Genomic DNA, 24,817 nt, shown 5'->3' with positions numbered 1-24,817 from the left:
GCACGTTTCTTAACATTCAAGGCAAGACAAAGGATGGTTTGAATACTCACAAAGATCTAGTTGAGATGGGTATACGAGACCAGTTACATCCAAGGTTTGATGGTAAGAAAATATACTTGCCTCCAGCTTGTCATATATTTTCCAGAAAGAAAAAGATAATTTTTTTTCAGTGTCTGTGCGGTGTCAAAGTGCCACAGCAATACTCTTCAAATATTAAGAGGCTTGGGTAGTTGAAGGATCTAAATTTACTTGGCTTTAAGTCTCATGATAGTCTTGATGCAATAATTGTTAGTTGTGGCGATAAGAGACATTTTTTCTAAGAAAGTCAGGCATGCCGTAACTTGCCTGTGTTTTTTCTTCAATGCCATATGTAGCAAAGTCATTAATCCTCTTAAGTTAAATGAGCTGGAAAATGAGACTACTATTATCTTGTGTCAGTTGGAGATGTATTTTCCTCCTTCATTTTTCGACATCACGGTTCACTTAATTGTTCATTTGGTGAGGGAAATTAAATGTTGTGGTCCCATTTATTTGCGGTGGATGTACCCGGTTGAGCGATACATGAAGATCTTAAAAGGGTATACAAAGAATCTACACCGTCCTGAAGCATTTATTGTTGAAAAGTACATTGCGAAAGAAGCTACTGAGTTTTGTTTCGAGTACATGGAAAAGATAAAACTTGTTGTGGTTTCGGAGTCTCGGCATAACGAGACAGTGAGAGATAAGGGATCAAGAGGACTGCATGTTATCACTCTAAGTCTAGAAGAATTGCAACAAGCTTATTTGTATATACTAAATAACAGTAATGAAGTTCTACCATACATACTTTGCCATGAAGCTTTAGTCAAGGAAAGGAACCCAAAAATGACCAATAATAGGGTGTTGAAAGAGCATAACAAGACTTTCCTTAATTGATTTAAAGACATAATTTTTGGTGACCATAATGAATTTGAAACGTTAAGGAAGTTAGCAGATGGGCCTAAAAGAAGTGTTATAACTTGGTAAGGATACGATATCAACAAGTATTCGTTCTACACGAAATCAAAAGACAACAAGAGTATAATGCAAAACAATGGTGTAAGTCTAAGTGCTGAATCTCAACACTTTGCTACTATACATGATGACAATCCTCATGTAGCTTCAATGCCTTACTTTGGAGTCATTTAAGAAATCTGGGAGGTTAATTATGTAAAATTCAATGTCTGTGTTTTCAAATGTAAGTTAGTAGATAGCAATATCGGTGTGTAAACCGATGATTTTGGATTTACTTTGGTTGATCTGAAGAAGCTCACTTATCAGAATGAGTCTTTCATCATGGCTAAACAAGCTAAACAGGTATTTTATGTTCAAGATCATTGTGATGAAATATGGTCAGTGGTTCTACACAAAAACAATTGGTGTTAATATTGAAGATGATGATTGCATCCTTGAAACTTGTCTCACTTCTTTCTCCACACAAATGTCGAGTAACATCAATGGAAAAGAAGAAGTTGACAACACCCTCATAAATCGTAATGATCATGATGAAGGAGAATTAATTAACATCGTATAATGTAATTTATTTTATATTTACTTGCTTTCTTAATTTTAGTTACACAACTTAATATAGTTTTCATATGTTGTTTAATTAATGTTGTTGTTTTTTGACAGGCACATGGCTACACCACCTAGCTCATTTCCTCCTCCTCCTCCTGAGTTAGTAGCACCTTCTTCACTGTCTACGTCAAAGAAGACTAGAAAAGCAACATGACTCAGATTGTTGGCTACTAGACCAGCTAGGGTGAAGAGACCAGTGCTTCATTTTGATCTTGTCACTGGGAAAGCCGAAGGTCCCCACAAAAATAAATTATGAACATATTTAGGGATTATCACTCGCGATAAGGTGGATGTTACATATGATAATTGGAAACAAGTCCATGTTGCTCAAAAGAATATGATCTGGGAAGATATTCAAGTATTTAAATTAAATGTTGAATGTTTGTTGTAATATGTTGTACTAAAAATCCTACTTTGTAATTTACTAACTACAAAATGTATTTATTGTATCGCAGGCCGAATTTGATATCCATGAATCATCCAATTTGAGGACAAAGAAAAAAACTCCATATTTAGGTATTATTGTCAACTATAATAAGTTATCATTATGTGTTATTGTCACAGGATGTTCGAAAGAAGGCACAGGCCATTCAGAAACAAACTACTACCCCTCACGTGTTGTCTCGAGTGGGTTATGATTTTCCATCTCCCATAAGATGACACGTGAAGGGGAAACGATTGGAGGAAGCAGCCCAATCTAGGAGCACTGACATAGTCGTTGATCCTCAATCTCCCATTAGACGACATGTGAAGTGGAAGATGGCCCACATGAAGAAAAATGGTCAAATGACGTCTGAAGCTGCAAAGGAAATCGTAGACAAGAGTGTAAGTCACTTTTCATTTGTCAGTGATTATTTTTTGTAATAATTGTTGGATGAGTAAACCAATTTTGTTTTTTTTTGTTGACTATAGGATTCCTTGGAGGAGCAAGCCTCACAGGGAAGCTTTGTCGCCCATGAACATTAGGATGTACTGGCAATTGCCATTTGTTGACCAGAGACCAATGGGAGGAGTCAATCACACAAAAAAGTGACTCAACAATTAATAATGTCCTTCAATCAGATGTAATCGTAGATGCAAAGGAAAGTTGTGTCAATCCCTTGGGGCAGGACACAGAAACGGGAGACTCAAACAAATGTGATTTGTATGTCAATGACACTCCTCCCCGACTGGTTGCTCTTGGAAGAGTTTATGAGGGGTCAACGACTGTCCACAATGTTCCTTTGGGCAATGATCAAGTGATGGTTAGTGTTGAGGAAGTCTGAGATGTTAATGCTCGCATTCCTGTACCTACTCGATAGGTTCAGTTAGTGGGACAAACACTTAACACCTTTATTGCTTGGCCTACACATTTTGTAAAGCCTTTTTCAGAACATGTAGGATAAACATGTTGTTGAGGGACTGACGAAACCTATAGATATGCTAGATCCTGACATCGATCCCTTGTACCTCATGACATTGACCATTCTGCAACTTTTCCTCAAGCCATTGCAGGTTCCGTGGGATGCTAGTGTGTTTGAAGTGTATAATGATAACTTCCCATTTTACATAAAACATGAAGATCTTTCAGAAATAGCTCATGATGGTCAATGTCTGAGCATCTCTGTTATACAATTGTGGATTCTATAAATCACTTTACCTTATTGTATATTACTTAACTAATTGTTTTATATTCATACAACTGAGACAACTATCGAGCAAGGAATGTCGATATGTATGGGTTCCTCGAGCCATAATCTATACAAAGATTTAGGCAAACACAATTTGAATTAGAAGATTATATTTAGAAATGGATGGAGAATTCATAGAGAGATGTATACCTAGGAGCCTACTTGAATGGGTAAGCTAAACTCAACAAATCAATTTAAATCATGCATGCTTTATAATAACTTAAAGTTCTCCAATGTCGTGCACATTGGCAAATAGTTGTCATTTTGCCTAAGGACAATGTTGTCATCTGGTTTTGTTCCTTGCACAATATGTTTGACAACTACTTGAAAGAAATTATTAACTGGTCAATTGCATTTTGTAATACATTTACTTTATGATTAAAATTTGACATCAATATTTTTATTGTATAATACACATGCATGTTTCTCTTAATCAGTGCTTTGAAGGGATTCAATGACAGTCAAGGAAGTAAATCCAAGGCTACTGCTACATGGATTGTAGTTAAAGTAAGTCATTTAAATATTGTTTCATGCCTTAAAAATTAAATTTTATTACGTTTCAGTTAACTTTGAATATCTAAATATCCTATTCAATTTAGTGTAATAAGCAAAAAGGAAGCATCGAGTGCGGGTACTACATGATGCATTGGATGTCAACAATAGTCCTAGGAGGTTTCAAGGATAACTGGGAAATGGTAATTGTTTACTTCAAAACTAATTCAATTTCTTACAATTGTTATTATTTTGACTCATTTATTAACTTATGTTTTATTATATCATGCAATATTTTTGTTGATCAAAGATAATTAGAACCAGAGAGAATGATGGCAATTCTCATTCAGTGGGTAAGATATTATTTGAAAGTTAAAAATCAAACACTAGGAGTTTATGTAATTTTATAATTGTATAGTAGTTATTATGTTAATTTAGATTAGGTTACAAATGATTTTATGCATTGACTTTCATTTTTCTTATAATTCATTGTAAATATTCCATTATATATTGTGGAAAAAATTTAAATTGCCTACGTCCAGTCCTCAAGCAACCCACTTGAGATTTCCACTAACTTTGTAAAAATTCTTTTTACAACTTCTGAACACCTGAGGGATCCCTTTCTCTTGTGTTCAGGAAACTCATAATTCATGAGACAAACAACCTCTTGATCTCAATAAGTCATTAAAGAAAGTACAAATGTTTTTCTCGTTTAGAGAAGAAGATACAAGATGAAGTTATTAGAAGAATCCTTAATTGATTTGCAAGTGTTTTGCCAATGATTTGTTTTTGAGAGGATAAGACAATAAGGTTCTGAAAAACTCTCAAAACTTTCATAGATAAGTCACATATTTATAGGCCCTTGGTGACTTTTCACAAACTTATGAAGGGATGTGACTTTTCATAATAACTTTTTAATTTTTTTGCTAAAACTGTCTTAGAATGGTTGTCATTATAAGACGGTTTTCATAAAATCGTCTTAGAAGTTTGTGTTTTTAATTTTTATTCCTCCCTCTCCTCTCTCATTTCTCACTCTCTGCTACTTCTTCTCCACCGCCGTCGTCTCCGAGGGCTACAACATCAAAATGCTTGTAACAACAACAACAATGATGTTCAGAAGCATCCTTTCGTTCACTCTTTATGATCTTTCATAAACCCTAACATTTTTTCCCTTTCTTTTTCTGGCCAATCATGAACCAAGAAACGACCACCATCAATCGCCTCCTCTCCATGTCCACAACAAAACCCCTCTAATTTTAGTCTCTGCCGCTGTGAGGTGATTTTTTGGCCACTATGAGCTGCCATCATCCACCGCCGTCAATATTTCTTCTTCTTTTGTTCCTCTTTCATTTTTTGTTTATAAATTCTAAAATTTCAATCAAAGTGCCTCTTTTTTTTGTTCAAAAATTCTAAATTTTTGTTCCTCTTATGTTCTTCTTTTTTGGTGTCGATGCAGCGGCCAGGGCAGAGGAGATCAAGAGGCTCCTCGTTCTTGTTGAGGAGGAGTCTATTAGGGCTGAGACAGAGTCGGAGGTTTCATGTATTAATTATCTTTGTCTGTTACTCTGACTTTGAAAGTAGTGGCTGATTGTGTAGGAGAGTGTACATTTCACATTGATTCAATTTGCTAAAGAATGGATCCTTCCGGGAGGACACTTCAGAGGATTTCAGGTGGTCAAAATTTTTATATAAATCATGTTACTTGGATTTTGCATTACCTTTCCCTTTTTCAATATTTCTTAGCATATTACAATTATTTAAATCTGATCTTGAACCAGTTAAGCTGTGTGAAATTGTCACGGTTGAGACAGTTGAACTTCTCCAATTTTCTCTACATTAAAACCATTGTTTTATTAGTGATTACTTGTTCACAATTTAGGACCAAACGTGACATTCCCCTTCTTAATTTGTCCAGTTTTTGATATTTAGGAACTTGTAATGCTTTAAGAGTTTGGCTATTATTATATAACAATAAGGTATTACCACTTCCCCTTTCACTTGTTCAATGTAGGCCTAATGCATGTTAGAAATTCTAGTATTAGTGCAATATATACTTTTAGCATACTTGTTAACGTGATAAATCAAATTAAGTGAAAGGAGGATTTTATTATCTACATTTAACATATCTATACGATTTGGTCTTGATATGTGTAAGGTTGAACCTTAAAACTTGTTTTAATCATTCTTTGTTGGTTCAGTTCTGAAAATATTGCGTAGTTTACTCCTGAAAAGTTGTGACTTTTTTAGGTGTGTATATGCTTCCACAGATTATGTAAAGGATGACCAAATATGATTTTTTTTAGTATAAATTATGTCTACGGATTATGATGGTCATGATGCAGGAAGAAAAAGAAAATGTATCATTACTGGCCCCCTTCACAATTTTTCCTTATGGATGATTTTGTGTGCAATAATCCACACTAGTTAGCCTGTTTTAATTGTGAAAATGCTTGCCAGTAATCAATGAAGCTCGTTGTCTTTGTGGACAAGGATGGGGTGTGACATCAGACTGAAATCATTAAGCTCTTTTTGTGTCCATGCAGGGAATATATATCAGAAGAGTGTTATTTTAATTTTGTCCTTTTTCTATAATATTGTTTGGAATATTTTGTTGTCTTTCTTGCTGCAAATTAAAAAAAGGTTCCATCACTATTTACTAAGTTTCTCTTTTGTAGATGATGAAACCCTGTCCTCGATCTGCATCTACCTGCTTAGGTTTGGCTTCCAAAAGAGCTTACTTCTATCCTGTGCATGCTGATCAATATTGCATGAATTACAGTTGCATGAGGTAGGGATAAATGTGTCTTTTTCAGCATCTTTCTTCCATATTTATTTTTATCCTACTAATTAGTAGAGGCCCAAATTGGATAAAGGGTATGCTTTATAGTAGGAATTTTACAACAATTCATCTTGAGGTGCTTGTTCAAAATTAGAATTGTTCATTTTCAACTAATTTTAAGTAATAAATTAAAGCACATGCATCTGACTAGAGTTATTTGTGATGATTAGTTAGTGATCATTAGTTAGTGTCGTGGTGTGTTTAAATTGCCTAGTAAATGCAAACAACATGAAATGCGAGTTGAAAATCAGTTATCAGAACTAGGTAATAATTATTGTCATGGTGTGTTTAAATTGCCTTGTAAATGCACACTGAATGAGTAGTTAAAGCCTAACAGTTTTTTTGAGAGAGAAAGTGAAAGCCTAACTTCAAACCTATAAGATTCTCATTTTGTAACAATTTCATAATTCATATTGGTTCATCCAAATTAAATTAACTTTATACTCATCTGTTTCGTGTGAATGGAATCAAATCAAACTTACCTATAAATCAGATTTCAATCCAAGTCCCCTTCCCCTTATACTTACTGGCACATTATAAATGCTTAATCACACCCTAAATGGCTTTTAGCTGGAGAAAGAAAACCTTACTTTTAATTTCAAATGAATTTTTTTATTATATAATTTTGGACCTTTACTTCAGCCTTTTGTTGGGCCTTCCACATTTTTTCCTAAATTAACCCTGATATGGTTTTATGTTTAGGTGAAGTAATTTCACAAAAATATGCTCTAGAATATGGAACTGCTTGCTTGGAGTTGCATGTTGGTTCTGTCCAACCCGGTGAACGGGCCATAATCATTGATGACTTGGTGGCCACAGATGGAACTCTGTCAGCAAGAGTAAAACTTCTAGCTGATTTTATTTTTATTTTTCAGCCTCTTTTTGGGGTGGGGGTGTTACTTTTTGTCTATATTATTTCCTTCTTTTATTTCACTTGTGATTGTTCAATGAATGTGTTCGCAACTTTGCTATACATATTTGGTTTCTTGCAACTTGTTTTGTAGAACGTGTTGGTGCTGAAGTGGTGGAATGTGCTTGTGTCATTGGTGTGCCTGATGTCAAGGTAATAATCACTTATTAGCTTTTTTAAGTTAGCTTGTTTTGCTACTTAGTCTCTCAGAAATTTCTATGTTGTTCAAGGTAAAATCCAAAAGTTAAAAATATTTATATAATTATTATATAAACTGGTCACTGGTCACTCGTGATCATAAACTAATCCCAAAATTTAGATGATCTCTAATAACAATATTTATAAAATAATTTCTCCCCTTTCGTTAATTTTTTTTTTTACTTTCTTGAAATTATGTAAATTAAATTAAGCCTTCTATTCATTTTAGGGGTAGTGCAGGTGTATTGGAAAGCCACTTTATGTTCTTATTGAGCCGCGTAAAGCGGATAAATGTTACTGAGGTACGCCAATCCAACGCTAATTCCTTAAATGGAAATTTTTTCTGATAAATACACTTGTAAAAATCGTTTTGTTTGGGCAAATAACTCTATTCGTTTTGATTCGTGGTCTCACGATATTGTGAACATATTTCAAACATCTTTAGTTTTTTCTTAACGACTTTGGACTCTTGCTGGCACCTTTTATAGTATTGTCATAAAGTGGCTCGACAGTTAGCGAGTGATTGAGCCCTCTAAAATGAGATTACACTTTTAGGGTTAAGCATGAAGTTACAATTATTTTTTTGAAATAAAACAAAATGAGATTATAATAAAACATATATGTATATAACAAATTATAAATTGATTAAAATTCAACACTTTTTTTTAGTTTATTTGTTTTAAAAAAATCATTTTTTCCCTTAAAATAAGTGTTACTAGACATGCACCATGTATTCTAAAAAAAAAATCACTTTTATTCAGTTTTTTTTACTTAATGTTTTCATTCTCTTCAAACAGAATAATGTTTATTTTTAGTTCTTAAAAAATAAATAACTATATTTTAGTCTTTTATTTATGAAATTATGTTAGTTGTGATCTTTGTTCTTCACAAAAAAAAAATGTCTGATTTTGGTCACTTGTGATTATGAAATAAAGATCACGGGACACGTTTTCATAAATATAAATATGGGACCCAAAGACAATTTACTTTCAAGAGACTAAAAAGGCACATTGTTCTATTTGTGAGGACTAGAAACAAATTTAACTAGTTCGGTCATGTGGCATCAATAAATTTTCTTCATTGTAATATAATTAGCACAATTGAATTTCCATATTAGACATGTAATGTATCTGGAGCTTTCATCTTACTGAGGTTCAACTTAAGAATTTGTTTTTATAACATATTCTTGTATTTATTGAATGTATACATTTGTTATCAAAAAAAGTTATCAGCTTATTTCTCATTGCTAAGTGTTTTGTTCTTAAACAGCTGAGATTGTCATACACAAAATATTTTACTACATGAATAGATCAGGAAATGGCCGACTTACACTGAGTTAATTGAAACGTGGGAACCTAATTGATGCAATACTACACGTAGATGAGGAAGAGGATATTAACAAAGTACTGAGGTAAAGGCTTTTTAGCTGAAAATCACTAGATTTTCTATTGAAAGCATGCCCTTGTTGTCTTGGAAATTTCCTTCTGTTGTTTGTTCGCATGAACTCCTATACAGTATAGAATAATGCTCTTGCCTTGAGAAAGTGATGATCTTGCTCCATGCCATTATTGAATTCAATGAATTGTTTTTTTCCTACCATTGTATTGTGAAAGGTTAGCCAAAATTTTTTTGAACAAATTAAATTTAAGGGTCTGTTTACTTTAAGAAAATATTTTTTTTTTCATTTCTTGTTTTTACTTTTAATTAGATAAAAAGAGAAGTTTGGAAGAGTTAGAGAGAGAAAATATAGAAACATTTCAGGTTGAAGAACAAGCTTATGCCTCAAATCTCAATTTATACCAACTGCTAAAGGAATAACTCGTGAATATTTGGTCATCCTAATAGAATCACTTGTGTTTGGCTTATGCTTCTATATATATGAACAGCTGGGTGAATAATACAAGAATGTTTAATCATCCTAATTAGAAATCGATCTCTCCCAGAATCCATCACCCAAATTATTTTCCTTAATATAGGGTTCAAAACATTCTTAAAACCTCTTCGACAAGCAAAACACCGGTTAGAAATCAAGAACCTAGCTTGATAGAATTCAAGGTCAGAAAAGAAGGCTGGGAGAAAATGGGGATTCCCTGAATTCTGAATCCGATTGGTATTGTTTTTCTCTATTAGCTAGATCTGAATATATCAGCAAAAAGAGATTAAGCAGACAAATAGGAAGTAAGAATCCATGATGAAATAATATATAGTAAGATCAAGAGTTAAAAGGAAAATATAATATCAAAGGAAAACTGTAAAACAAATAAAAAAGAAAGCAACATAAAAGAAACTGAAGCGGCGGCAGAGCCTCACAGGATCGGTAAGGGGAGGGAAGAGAAGAAACCGAAATGGCGGCAGAGTTGCACAAGATCAGTCAAGAGGGAGAAGAGATATGAGAATAAAACTTTGAGTTTATTAAAATGGAAAGAAAAGCTTACAAAGATTGTTTCCTAGCTAAGCTTCTCTCTAAAAACCAAAATCTGACTCTTTTCGTTGAGCTTTGGTATCAGAGCCTGATGGGGAAGTTGGAGTATTGTCCGTAAGGATGTATGTTAACTGATTTCATGGATCTGAAGCTGTGTACAGTAACTATTTTTGTTCACGTATAGTGCTCTTAATTTAAATAATACGTGTTTGAATATTATTCTTGGAAATACAACAGTCTAATATTTTAGTTGAATAGTACGGTAGCAGTAAGACCCGTGAATGATGAAGGGCAGTAAGGCTAAGGTGTATCGTTCAAATAAAATATTGAGACATAATACATTGGTGGCTATAGGGGTAATGTTCAAACCGTACTGATAAAAAAAGAGTTAAAAATTTTAATTTTCAGATCCAAGAAACTTAGTAACATATAACCTTATGGAAACATTTCTATGGAACCAAATGAAGGCGAAGATACTAGAGGATGAATCTATTATGTCATGTCTTTTATGTTCTTTTTCCTATATTTCCTTTCGCTCTAATTCATCTTCATCATCCTCAAATAGTTCTTCTAGACACTTAAATTTGCTCAATGAGCAAGAAAACCAGACCCACGAGGTTGCCCCAAAACACAATCTCTTCGATGAGGAGGTCTGATTCGAAGAAATAAATCAAAATATGGATGATTGGAGTATTCCAGAAATCCCTCAAGACACACTGTATGTTCCTGAGATAATCAAAGGCAAAAATAATTTTGATTATATAATTAAAATCGTAGAAATAATATTCCTCTAGGTCAAGACATAGGGGAAGAATTTCATCTACTTTCAAAAGACTCAATTTATGAACACAGTCGAAAATACAAGTACCTACACATAGGATGTGTACAAGTAGCTATCAAACCTTTAATTGATATGGGCATAGATGTCGCAATATTAATGTGTCTTAAAGATATTAGGCACAACAAATTCGAAGATTCCTTAATAGGAATGGTAGAAACAAGCTTAGGACAAGGTCTAGTCTATTTCAATTATTACCCAAACAAAAAAGTGAATATGATGGATAGAAACATTCTTGACTCTCTGTTCCTAAACATCCACTTTCATGGACTTGACATGAAAGAAGGATCAATCCCAGCAACATTAATATATAGGATTCAGTACAAGGTCATGAACACTTATGCATCACGAGTCCTTCTAAAACCACAAAGAGGAGAGACGACTTTGTTTATCACTGATATGACAAAGGCCAATGTTTCTCTCCCAAGAACCATGAAATAGGATGAGGATACTCTTCCTGAAAAATGGGTCATGTACAAGGCCACACCGTCAATCCCTTAACCCGCTCCAACTATAGAACATATTAAGAAAGATAACTCCGGTAAGGTAGAAATAACCTTTAATAGGAGAAAATTTTTCATCAAGATCCGAATATGAATTGGCAAGAAGGTCCTTTTCGGTGAGAACCCGATCAATCCCAGTAGGATTAACTAGATCTGTGTCACAAAACTAGTTTACTAGTATAAACCTCCAAGGATTAGATACAACTTCTAGTATACCTAGAACTACATACAACCAAGAACAAGAGGATGACCAAAAGTCGATCCAATCTCCAACATACTCTTCTATGCATGAACCTTATGATGTTATCTGAAAAATTTAGCATTGATAAGGATACCCTTAGGAAAAATTTTTATTCTCCAGAAAATGAACCTCAAAGGAGATGGTTTTTCCAACATTTTAAGGGTTCAAATAGAAAACAAATCCAAGACAAGTTTTATGACTTTGTCGAAAGAGTTAAGATCAACATCCTTTTCTTTGATTGGTTCCATGCCTATACCATCAGAGAAAACATAGAATACCCATGTGTCATACCCTAATTTCGTTCGGGACCATCCGTTGTTGGGATGCGACCCTCGTTTGACCACTTCGAGGTATTTGGCACCCATCGTTAGGCAATTTGTGAAGTTCCGAGACATGTCGGAAGCCAAAAGAAAAGCGTTGTAGCACAATCCGTGAAGTTCCGTGACATGCCGGAAATTAAAAGGAAGTGTTAGTGCGCAATCCGTAAAGTTCCGTAACGTTCCGGAAGGCAAAAAAAAGGGATGATTACGTAATCCATAAAGTTCCGCAACATTACGGAAAGAAAACAAGTATCGTTACGAAATTCGTAAGTTTTCGTAACTTTACGGAAAAAGAATCACCAAAAAAAGGCAGGGGTGTATTTAGTAAAATTAGGGGTTCAAATAGCAACCAGACCCACTTGGGCCTTCCAGGATGTTCCTCCAGAAGGCGGTTGCTTCTGGAGGAAGCAACCTAGCTCGCCTGGGCGAGCTGGGTGGCAAGCATCTCCTTCCTTTTCCTATAAATAGGGGAAGGAGGGAAGAACAAAAATGTTCAACCCTCCCGGTATCTGGGATTCACTTAAAATTAGTGAGAAAAATTGTTTCCGTGAAGAAAATCCAAGCTGAGGCGCTTTCGTAACGTTTCCGTGGGTGATTTCGCGAAGATTTTCAATCGTTCTTCGACGTTCTTCATTCGTTCTTCGTCGTTCTTCGGTCTTCAACCGGTAAGTTCCCGAAATCGAACTTTTCAATTCATTCTATGTACCCTTAGTGGTCCCCACTTGTTTCGCGTGCTTTTATTTTCATTTCATTTACTTTCCGTACCCTCCCCCCTTTTGACGTGCTTTAGTCATTTACTTAAGTCATTTTCTCGCCTAATCAAAAAATAAAATAAATTTCCACCGATCATTTGAATTGTAACATCCGTTAATTTCTGTTAAAACGAAATCCGACCGTTCGGTCATGCTGTAACCACGTTGGAAACCAAAAAGAAGTAAAATAATAATATAATAATAAAAAATATCTTTTAGTAAAATAAATCAAAAAAATCAATCAGACGTTTTTCTTTGGGATTTCTCTTTCTTAAATCGAATCGACTAATAACCAAAGTGAAACTAAGGCTAAAATCAATTCATAAACCAAACTTTTGTCATCGCCTAAAAAAGCCATTTTCAAAGGTCCAATGCCTTGAAATGGTATTTTCTGCTTTTATTGGTTAAGTGTAGATTTCTAAAAAGCCTAAAATCAATATGTAACTTTGTTACCTCTTTCAAAAATAAAGAAATCATTAATGGTTCAATGCCTTAATGTTTTCTCACTTTTCAAAAGAATCGAAAGATTGTCTAATGGTCCAACGCCTTAAATGACCTTTCATTCAATAAAAACATATCTTGCAAAAAAGGATAAAAAATAACTTAACCAAAATGCTTTGTTCACAAAAGAACTACGTATGTCTGATTTTCTCATCACAATTGTGGAATACGTAGGAGCAAAGGAAAACGCCATTGTCGATCACAAAAAGATAAAAACATAAAAAGGCATAAAAAGACATAAAAACGTAAAAGGGAAAAGAATATAAATTGAAGTCATATTTGCACATTTGATTAAAGGCTGTCGTCTCTTGTGACAGACGTGTGGGGTGCTAATACCTTCCCCGTACGTAAATACAACTCCCAAACCTTTCACTTAAAGTTCGTAGACCACGTCTTTTCCGGTTTTTCTGATGTTTTCCTCAAATAAACGTTGGTGGCGACTCCGCACATTTTCCTTTCTTGGAAGACGCACCCGTGAGTCACGGGTCGCCCTCCCGCCAAAGGGTAGGTTGCGATAGTTGGCTACTCCACTGGGGACTATTTTTTGAGAGTTAGGCCATTTAATCTTGTGCAATGTTTTATCATAACATCCTCCTTTGTTGCTTTCCCTCTATTTTCCTTATGTTCTTGTGTATATAACTCTTTGATGCTTTTAGTGTGTTTTAAAATGTATGCATGAGGTAAATATTTTCATTTGATGCACACAAACACCAATACTATTTGCACACACGGTGATTTGAAAAAGGGCCCTATACCCGGGTTCGTGGGAACATAAAGAGTGGAGGTGAATCTGTGATCATGCTAGGTCTCCGACTTGCTTGATTACAGTGAACCCTCATCTAGAGTTTTTCTCTTTGATAACATATTGTTGCTAGTAGTCCCTACTGCTGCAATATGTTCTTCAAAGAGGATGATACCTCTAGAGACCATCAAGAGAAATATGACCACCTTGGGGATTATCACTAAAAACCTTTTTAGCTCTCTCCCATATAGGTCCCTTGAATAGGGGCACGAAGCGGATACGCTGCGTGCCATTTTTTCACACTGCCATGCATAAGTGTCATGTACCTTTTTGCTTATATTTTGTGAATATTGTCATACTGTACACTCTCGTGTTGCGCCTTTCGCATATGCATCACGCACGGATTCTGTTTTGATCCCCTCTCTTTGGCAAACCAACGGAGGGTCCGTGCCACCTTCTTAAATACAGAGACAATTTCCCGGGCTCCCGTATTCATAAATTGCATCTGTGTCATGCATTTCTTCATGCATTCATCCATTCCACCCATGATAGATGTCGGAGTTTTGATTCGCACCGATTTTTGTTCACTTTAGTAAAACATGGGATCAAGTCAAATGCCTTCACTTAAAAAGAGGTTCTATCAAGTCAAGGTCAAGAGCCTAGGGATCACCAGTCTAAAAGAGTTAGAGCAGTTGATGGGTCAGCCCCAGCGGCAAGCTTTTCGCAAAGCTTACGGTAAAATCTGGGACCTAGCCATGGTAGAAGTCTCCACAGAGGCCACTGCCTCCCTCACCTAGTATTATGATCAGCCGTTGAGGTGCCTCACCTTTGGGGACTTCCAGCTATCACCCATGGTAGAAGAATTTGAAGAGATCCTAGGATGTCCTCTAGGGGGAAGGAGACCATACCTCTTCTCAGGGTCCTATCCCTCATTAGCTAGAATTTCTAAGATAGTCCAAATCTCGGCGCAGGAATTAGACCACAGAAAGCAAGTTGAAAATGGGATGGTTGGAATACCGAGAAAATATTTGGAGGCAAAAGAAAGAATCTTGGCAGATAAAGGCGAGTGGGCCCCGTTCATAGATATTGTCGCACTGTTGATTTTTGGAGGAGTCCTCTTTCCGAATGTGGATGGGTTGGTGGACCTGGCAGCGATCGACGCTTTTCTTGCCTATCATAACCACAAGGAAAGCCCGGTTGTCGCTATGCTAGCCGACTTATATGACACCTACGACCGAAGATGTGAAAAGAGAAATACAAGGATTGTTTGCTGTACTCCAGCTCTTTATGTATGGTTAGTTTCGCACCTTTTTCGCCAAGAGGTGAGACATGCTTGCCCGCTAGAAAGCCACTGTTCATGCACAAAGAAAGGAGGGGAAAATTGGGACCAACTCTTAGCGAGCAAAGAAGGAGCATCTGTCAACTGGTTCCCTCAATGGAAGGAAGGAAGAACCGGAGTTCTTATTTCATGTGGAGGATTTCCAAATGTTCCCTTGATGGGGACGAGGGGTTGCATCAGCTACAATCCCGTTCTTGCTATAAGACAACTTGGCTACCCTATGAGAGGGGCACCACTAGAGGATGAGCTCGCACCTATCATTTCACGAGGCTTCAATAAGACCAACGTGGAGACACTTCAGAAGGTCCGCAAGGCATGAGAGGTGTTGCAAAAGAAGGACAAGGAACTCAGGGGCAATAACAATGGGCCCGTCGGTGGCTATCGTAAGTGGTTAAAAGCCCACGTGCAAGGTTTGGATTGGCTTCCAAGTTTGAGAACCGCTAAAAGAGAGGAAGTTGAGGCACTTGAGGAAGGCGAAGAAGTGCAGGCCCTCAGGGCGGAACTTGAGCAAGCCCAAACAGTTAAAGAAAGGTTCAAATCAGTAGCTCTGAAAATCCGAAAAGAGAATACCGAATTGAGAGATGTAAATGTGGCTACCACCACGGCCTTGGAACAAGAGACCAAGAGGGCTCGTAGGGAAGAGCACGGCCGGAACAAGTTCCGAGGGGCTCTGTGGGGCAGCAACAGCGAGCTTAAGCTACGGAGAGAGGAAAGGGACCGATCACGAGTAGACAGTTTGATCTTGAAAGATGAGTTGAAAGTTTGCTCATGGTCAAAAAGAAACTTGTCTCAGCGGTTATGCGAGACAGAGACCAACATGTTAGCTATCGTCAGCAAATACCAAGAAGAGCTGAATCTGGCCACGGCCCACGGGCATAAAATGGCGGACGAGTATGCCCAAGTGTACGCGGAAAAGAAGGCTAGAGGAAGGGTGATCGACTCGTTACATCAAGAGGTAACAATGTGGATGGACCGATTTGCTCTTACCTTGAACGGGAGTCAAGAACTTCCCCGATTGCTAGGCAAGGCCAAAGCGATGGCGGACACCTACTCCGCCCCCGAGGAGATCCACAGACTTCTCAGCTATTGTCAGTATATGATAGACTTAATGGCCCGTATAATTAGAAACTGCTAGGAAGCTTGTATTGTCACTCAGATCTTGACTAGTTATAACTTTTTGAATAAAATGAGTTTATCCCGCGTTTTTACTCCAAAGATCAGTGCGAATCAAAACACTCCCGCATTTTATCTCTAGCATGCATTCATATCATGCATTGCATAAGCATCTCTTCATGGCATCATAATGAACATATCATTCCTGCATTTGTCCGTTATCATATTCCAACATCACATTTTGCATGAGTCATTGCATCATCATGCATATGCGTTCAACATACTTCTTGATCTACAAACTGCATACCTTTTGTTTTCATGTTCGATCATGTGTGATCCTTGCATTTTCCTCTACAAAACAAAAACAAAAAGGGAAGCATGAAAATTCATGATGCATTCTTAGTTGCATATATTCGGTACCATGAGCCAACCATGTTGGGATCATAAACCTGTTTCACTTAAAAACAAAATGAGTGAACATGGTACCTAATGCATGGTTAACTAGGAAATAATGTTTCTTTGTGCATCTCAATTTCATAATTACATTTTCCATGCATGGCTTAAAGTATGCCCGAGTCATTCATCCATATGAAAGGTCGTTGAAGTATTGGCGATCAGAATTGCCATTCCTTGGATTATAGGGTTGAACTAAGCTCATGCTTTTTCGAAAAAAGTTCATCAAGTCAAGTTGAAGTATGGAAGTAACCATCTTGCAAAAATTGGGGCCACAGATGAATCGAGTTACATCACTGCTTCATCTACTGCCAAACACATTTAGGACTGTTGATGTCCTTGTTACTTCCAGTTTCACCTTGACCAAGATGTCATGGACCATGTTGAAAAATCTAAATTGATTCAACCCCATGTCCTGCGTAAAAATTCGCAATACTTCAACTGTGTATCATTCACATACATCCATGCTTTTCATGGGTTGCATTGCTCATTGCATTCTTTCCTTGAAAAAAATAAAATAATAAATAAAAATTAAAATAAAATAAAATAAAAATGAACTTAATCATTGTTATCAAAAAGAAAAGAGCACGCTTTATGCCCTTACCGAACCTGTGCTAGAGCTAGAGTAATGGGTGAAGTAAAGGAGGCGCATGAGCAGATGAAGGCCGACATGGAGGCCATGAAAGAGCAAATAGCCACAATGGTGGAGGCCATGATGAGCATGAAGAAGATAATGGAAGCCAATACGGTTGCAGTTGCCGCTACCAGCGCTGTTGCTAAGGTGAACCCGATGCCCCCATCTGATCTCAAACCAAATGAATCATCCAACCTCAGATATGGTGGGCAAAGATTTGGGAAGTACGGACGGCCCCATGATGTGCAAATTCAAAATAAGTACACCTTCCCGCCATATAGCTTGCCTCCCTAGAAGGATGTCAATAACTCCGCTCCCATACTCATTGAAAGCCAACAACCTCAATCTGACCATGCACATGTCTCTCAACCCATGCGGGAAACACATGGAATGCCCCACCACAATCTAGCCGACTTCGAGCCTTGCCTCGGATATGCCACTGAAGGGTAAGCAGTTGGTAGGTGTACTCCTGCAAAACATTTTGGAGGGCCCTCAGTATCACCCACAACCACACCCCTTGCATTCTACACCGGGTTAAAACCCTCATGCTATGGCAGAAATGGGAAAGTTGGATCATCTAGTGGAAAGGCTCAGGTCCATTGAAAGAGGCGAAGATTATGCCTTTGCTAGCCTAGAAGAGTTGTTCCTAGTACCCAAACATGGTCATTCCCAAGTTCAAGGTGTCGGACTTTGACAAGTACAAGGGGACTACTTGCCCTAAGAACCATCTAAAGATGTGTTGTCGAAAGATGGGGGCATACGCAAAAGATGAGAAGCTGCTGATACATTTTTCCCAAGAAAGTCTTACTGGGACAACTGTCACCTGGTATACTAACTTAGGAACCTTCCTGATTCCATTCTTGGAAGGACCTAATGGTTGCCTTCGTTAGGCAGTGTTAGTACAATTCTGATATGGCTCCGGATAGGATGCAACTATAGAACATGTGCAAAAAGTGGCACGAATCTTTCAAAGAACACGCCCAAAGATGGAGAGACCTGGCAGCTCAAGTAGCGCCCCCAATAACAGAGAAAGAGATTATCACAATGATAGTAGACACGTAACCGGTGCTCTACTATGAAAAATGGTGGGTTACACATCTTTAAGTTTTACAGATTTGGTCTTTGCCAGCGAAAGGATCGAAGTGGGTCTGAAAAGAGGAAAATTTAATCATCCTGCTTGGACGAATGAGAAAAATGGGGCAAATAAAGAGGGTGAGAATGAAGAAGAAACCCATGTTGTGACTGCCATTCCTACATGGCCAGGTTTCCCACTGTCATACCCTAATTTCGTCTGGGGATTATTATTTGATGATATACAACCTTTGATTGGCCGCTTCGAGATACTTGGCACCCTTTGTTGCACAATATGTGAAGTCCCGAGATGTGCCGAAAATCAAAAGGAAGCAGGCTTACGTCATCCGTGAAAATTTCGTAATGTGACTGAAATCGAAAGGAGGTGTTTTTTCGCAATCCGTGAGTTTTCGTAACTTCTTCAAAAGCTAAAAAAGAGTAAATACATAATCTGTAAGGATTCATAACCTTGCGGAAGGAAAATAAGTATTGTTACGAAATTCGTAAAGTTTCGTAACGTTACGGAAAAAGAATTACCAAAAAAGGTAAAGTGGGTGCATTTAGTAAAAAGGGGGGTACAAATAGCAATCAGGCCCACTTGGGCCTTTCAGATTCATCCTCTAGAAGGATGTTGCTTCTGGAGGAATCAACCTTGCTCGCTTGGGCGAGCTGGGTGGCAAGCTCCTCCCCTATTTTGCTATAAATAGGGGCAGCAGTGAAGGGAGAAGGGGTTCAGCCTTCTTGGCACTTCGTATTCTCTTAAATTTGCTGAGGAAAATTGTTTCCAACAAGAAAATCCAAGCCGAGGCGCTTCCATAATGTTTCCGTGAGTAATTACGCGAAGATTCTCGACCGTTCTTCAACATTCATCGTTCGTTCTTCGTTTTCTTCAGTCTTCAATGGGTAAGTACCTCAAAACCAAGCTTTTCAATTCATTCTATGTACTTGTGGTGGTCCACATTTTGTTTCATGTATTTTTATTCTCGTTTTCATTTACTTTCCGTACCCCTTTTGACGTGCTTCAGTCATTTATTTAAGTCGTTTCTCGCTTAATCTAAAAATAAAATAAATTCCCACCGATCATTTGAATTGTATCATCCGTTAATTTCTGTTAAAATGAATTCCGACCGTTCGGTCGTGCCGTAACCACGTTGGAAATAAAAAAAAAGGTAAAATAATAATATAATAATCAAAAAATACCTTTTTAGTAAAATAAAGCGAAAAATCAATCGGACGTTTTCTCTTTGGGATTTCTCATTCTTAATTGAATTGACTAATAACTAAAGTGAAACTAAGGCTAAAATCAACCCGCCTAGTCAAGCTCGTCCACAAAAAAGTCACTAAAATAGGGTTTTGAAAGTTTATCATTTCAGTTTCTTACCAAGTAAAATGGATCATTTTTAAGGTCCAACGCCTTAAAATGATCACCTTTCAAGTAAAAAGAATCGCTTGATTCACACTTAAGAAAGAACTACGTAGGTCTGATTTCCTCTTTGATGGAGGGTACGTAGGAGCAAAAGCCCCACTTTTGTCGACCTCAAAAAATAAAAAGAAATAAAAGTTAAGGTAATACAATTTCCACAATTCTAAAAAATAGGTTGTTGTCCTTTGAGACAAACGTGAGAGGTGCTAATACCTTCCTCAAACGTAAATACAACTCCCGAACTTAGAATTTTCATTTTGACCGGTTTCCTTTGGTTTTTCCGACGTTTCCCACAAATAAACGTTGGTGGCGACTCCGCGCATCTTTCCTCCTTTGGAAAGCGCACCCGTGAGCCTCGCCTCGCTCGCCCGCAAAAGGGCATGTTGCGACAGTTGGCGACTCCACTGGGGACTTTTTTTGAGTTAGGCCTATTTTAAGGAATTGTGGAATTATGAAACTTTGTGTGTGCATTTGTTGAACTGTGTAAAATGTAAATAACTGTTGTCTATTTCACATTCTTTACACTGCATTCTAAGCACCCACGGGTTTGAGTAAAAAAAGGGGCCCTATACCTGGGTTCATGGGAATCTAAGGAGTGGAGGTGAATCTATAATCATGCTAGGTCTCCGACTTGCTTGATAATAGTGAAACCTCGTCTAGAGCTTTCTCTCTTTATAATGTGTTGTCGCTGGTATTCCATACCGCCACAATATTATTATCTTGAGTGATGATACCTCTAGAAAATAGCCGTGTGAGTTATGAATCTTTGGGAGTAGTTATTAGAGACCCCTAGATATTATCCCATAGGTCCCCAAATAGGGGCACGGAGTAAACACGTTGCGTGCCATTTTAAACACTGCCATGCATGTAGTCCTAAATGTCATGTACACCTTTGTTTGTAATTATTTGTGGATATTGTCGTACTATGTGCATCCCCGTGTTATGCTTTTGTGCGTCTGCATCATGCTGTCACACATGCGTTGTATGTGGGTCTCATCTTTTGTCGTGGGAAGTCGGAAGATCCATATCATCTTCTTAACTGCACACATGGGGCACTGCGCCCCCAAATGCGCAAGTAAGGAGAGATGATTTTTGGGGCTCTCGTGTCCGTAAATGCATTCATATCATGCATCGCATAAACATCTCTTCAGCATCATAATGAACATATCGTTCCTACATTTGTTCGTTATCATATTCCAGCATCACATTTGGCATGAGTCATTGCATCATCATATGCGTTCAACATACTTTTTGTTCTACATGTTTGCTCATACATGATCCTTGTATTTTCCTCTACAATACAAAAACAAAAAAAACGGGGAAGCATGAAAATTCATGATGCATTCTTAGTTGCATGTGTTAGGTACCATGAGCCAACCATGTTGGGATCATAACCCCATTTCTAAAATTAAAAAAAAAAACACAAACAACAAAACAAAATGATTGAGCATGGTACCTAATGTGTGGTTAATTAAGAAAGGATGTCTCTTCGGGCATCTCAATCTCATAATTACATTTTTCGTGCACGGCATGCGTATTCTCGAGTCTTTCATCCCTATGAAATGTTGTTGAAGTATTGGCGATCAAAATTGCCATTCCCTGGGTTATGGGGTTGAACCAAGCTCGGGCTTTTACGAAAAGGTTCATCGAGTCAAGTTGAAGCATGAAAGTAACCATCTTGCAAAAATTGGGGCAAAAGATGGATCGTGTTACATCATTGCTTCGTCTACTGCCAAACACATTTAGGGTTGTCGATGTCCCTGTTACTTCCAGTTTCACCTTGACAGAGATGTCATGGACCATGTTGAAAATCTAAATTGATTCAACCCCATGTAAAAATTTGCAATACTTCAATTATGCATCATTCGCATACATCCATGCTTTTCATTGGTTGCATTGCTCATTACATTCTTTCCTTGAAAAATAAAATAAAAAAAAAGAGAACTTAATCATTGTTATAAAAAAAGAAAAAAAAAACATGCTTTACGGTGCCCTCACTGAACCTGTGCTAGAGCTAGAGTAATGGGTGAAGTAGAGGAGGTACAAGAGAAGATGATGGCCGACATGGAGGCCATGAAAGAGCAAATGGCCACAATGATGGAGGCCAAGATGATCATGAAGAAGATAATGGAAGCCAGTGCGGTTGCAGTTGTCACTACCAGCACTGTTGCTAAGGTGAACCCGATGCCTCCATCTGATCTCAACCAATGAATCATCCAACCTTAGATATGATAGGAAAAGATTTAGGAAGTACAGATGACCCCGTGATGTGCAAATTCAAAACGAGCATGCCTTCCCGCTACATGGCTTGCCTCGCAACTATACACCACCCAATGTGGCGTACACTCCCAATGAGGATGTCAATAAATGCTCATTGAGAGCCGACAACCTCATCATATACATGTCTCTCAACCCATGGGGGAGACACATGAAATTCCCCACCACAATCTACCCGACTTCGAGCCTTGCCTCGGATATGCCATTGAAGGGCAAGCAGTTGGTGGTATACCCCTACAAAACCCTTTGGAGGGCCCTCAGTATCACCCACAACTACACCTCTTGCATTCCACGACAAGTAAAAACCCTCATGCTATGGCAGAAATGGGAAAGCTGGATCATCTAGAGGAAAGGCTCAGGGCCATTGAAGGAGGTGAAGATTATGCCTTTGCTAACCTAGAAGAGTTGTTCCTAGTACCCAATATCATCACCCCTCCCGAGTTCAAGGTGCTGGACTTTGACAAGTACAAGGGGATTACTTGCCCCAAGAACCATCTAAAGATGTATTGTCGGAAGATGGGGGCATACACAAAAGATGAGGAATTGCTGATACATTCCTTCCAAGAAAGTCTTACTGGGGTAGTTGTTACCTGGTACACTAACTTGGAACCTTCCCAAGTCCATTCCTGGGAGGACCTAATGGTTGCCTTCGTTAGGCAGTGTCGGTATAATGGCTTCGGATAGGATGCAACTACAAAACATGTGCAAAAAGGGGGCACGAATCCTTCAAAAGAATACGCCCAAAGGTGGAGAGACCTGGCAGCTCAAGTGGCACCTCAATGACGGAGAAAAAAATGATGACAATAATAGTAGACACATTACCAGTATTCTACTATGAAAAGATGGTGGGCTACACACCTTCAAGCTTTGCGGATTTGGACTTCGCCGGCAGAAGGATCAAAGTGGGTCTAAAAAGAGGCAAATCTGATCATCATGCTTTGATAAATGCCAAAAAAACTAGGGCAAATGAAGAGGGTGAGAATGAGGGAGAAGCCCATGCTGTGACTGCCATTCCTATACAGCCAAGTTTCCCACCAACCCAACAATGTCATTACTCAGCCAATAACCAACCTTCTCCTTACCCACCGCCCAGTTATCCACAAAGGCCATCCCTAAAACAACCACAAAGTCTGTCTACCGCACTTCCAATGACGAACATCACCTTTAGCACAATCCAAAAACACCAACCAAGAAATAAATTTTGCAGCGAGAAAGCCTGTAGAATTCACCCCAATTTCGGTGTCCTATGATGACTTGCTCCCATATCTACTTGATAATTCAATGGTAGCCATAACCCCAACCAAGGTTCATCAACCTCCATTTCTCCGAGAATACGACTCGAACGCAACGTGTGCTTGTCATGGAAAAGCCCTGGGGCATTCCATTGTGCATTGTAGGGGCCTGAAGCGTAAGGTGCAAGGTCTAATTGATGCGGGCTGGCTGAAATTTGAGGAGAATCGCGTGTAAATCCTGACATTGACAAGAGATGCCACACATGGGGCAATTTTGAAAGCTGTTGTTAGATGTCTCTAATGACTCATCAGGATTTTCAACTTTCACCAGAATTGGGTGCAAGCCATTGGTCTATTTGCTCAAGCGACCTGTGCTCCTGAGTTTGGACTTCCAAGACCATTCAATCAGAGATTACTCGTCTTGCACGTTGGTGGGGGTGCCGTAAAACAACGATTAAAGTTCAAAACAAATAAGTTTCAAAATAAAAATAAAAAGGGAGTTCAAAAAGAAAAAAAAAAGCATTTGATTGACTGTGTTTTCAAGACGTTCATATGACCTCATTCCGGAAAGTTTGTCTTTTTAGAGAGAAGTGCGTTATCAAAAATAGGATGTTGGACAAATGGCCTCAGTTACCTTAAGAAAAAGGGGGGTTGAATTAAGATACGGATACTATTCCCCAATTAAGCTTTCACTCTCTCTTTTCGGATTAACAATGCACCCTTAACATGAATTACTCAAAAGACAATTCAAAATAAACTTCTTTAAAGAAAAAGATAAATAGCGATAAATAAAAGAAGTTTAAGGGAAGAGAGGAATGCAAACTTGATTTATACTGGTTCAGCCACTTCCCGTGCCTACGTCCAGTCCTCAAGCAACCCACTTGAGATTTTCCACTCTCTTTGTAAAACTCCTTTTACAAAGTCTGAACCACACAGGGACAACCCTTCCCTTGTGTTCAGGAATCCTCTACAATAAGAGACTCATGGTCTCTTAATCCCTTTTCAGAAATAAGAAGAAGAGAAGAAGAGATCTCTCTTAAAAGAGATATTGTACAATGAAGATCAATCAAAATTCCTTATTGAATATGCAAGTGGTTGACCAAGGAATCTTTTTAAGAGGATAAGACATTTCAGTTCAAAAAAAAACTCTTAATCTTTTGAGAGGATAAAACTTTTTGGCAACTCTCTTTAAATACGTGTTTCCAAGTCACATATAAATAGACCTTTGATGGCCATTCATAAACCATTTGA

General features: G+C 37.8%; 1 protein-coding gene and 1 long non-coding RNA gene across 3 annotated transcripts; both read left to right on the top strand.

Moving 5' to 3' along the window:
- The first annotated feature begins 247 nt into the window (after positions 1-247).
- LOC121172742 (uncharacterized) lies at positions 248-3,680 on the top strand. Its single transcript, XR_005886272.1, has 3 exons — positions 248-1,553; positions 1,651-2,421; positions 2,509-3,680. It is a non-coding gene; the product is annotated as an uncharacterized lncRNA (long non-coding RNA).
- Positions 3,681-5,219: 1,539 nt separating this feature from the next.
- LOC100780728 (adenine phosphoribosyltransferase 1, chloroplastic) lies at positions 5,220-9,248 on the top strand. 2 transcript variants are annotated; one of them, XR_005886271.1, is made up of 6 exons: positions 5,220-5,429; positions 6,434-6,546; positions 7,300-7,436; positions 7,602-7,660; positions 7,935-8,007; positions 8,975-9,248. XR_005886271.1 is itself a non-coding variant. In XM_014762114.3 (4 exons), the coding sequence occupies exons 1-4, from the start codon at positions 7,284-7,286 to the stop codon at positions 9,008-9,010; spliced, it is 321 nt and encodes a 106-aa protein (XP_014617600.1). In that variant the 5' UTR covers positions 7,180-7,283; the 3' UTR covers positions 9,011-9,248. The 2 variants fall into 2 exon arrangements, 1 of the variants encoding a protein (XP_014617600.1); XM_014762114.3 differs by lacking the exons at positions 5,220-5,429; positions 6,434-6,546 and having other exon boundaries at positions 7,180-7,436.
- Positions 9,249-24,817: the final 15,569 nt, after the last annotated feature.

This window comes from Glycine max, chromosome 9 (genome assembly GCF_000004515.6).
Source record: "Glycine max cultivar Williams 82 chromosome 9, Glycine_max_v4.0, whole genome shotgun sequence".
NCBI classification, from domain to species: Eukaryota; Viridiplantae; Streptophyta; class Magnoliopsida; order Fabales; family Fabaceae; genus Glycine; species Glycine max.
The sequence above is the reverse complement of the archived record's forward strand: the minus strand, read 5'-3'. Positions and strand labels throughout refer to the sequence as shown.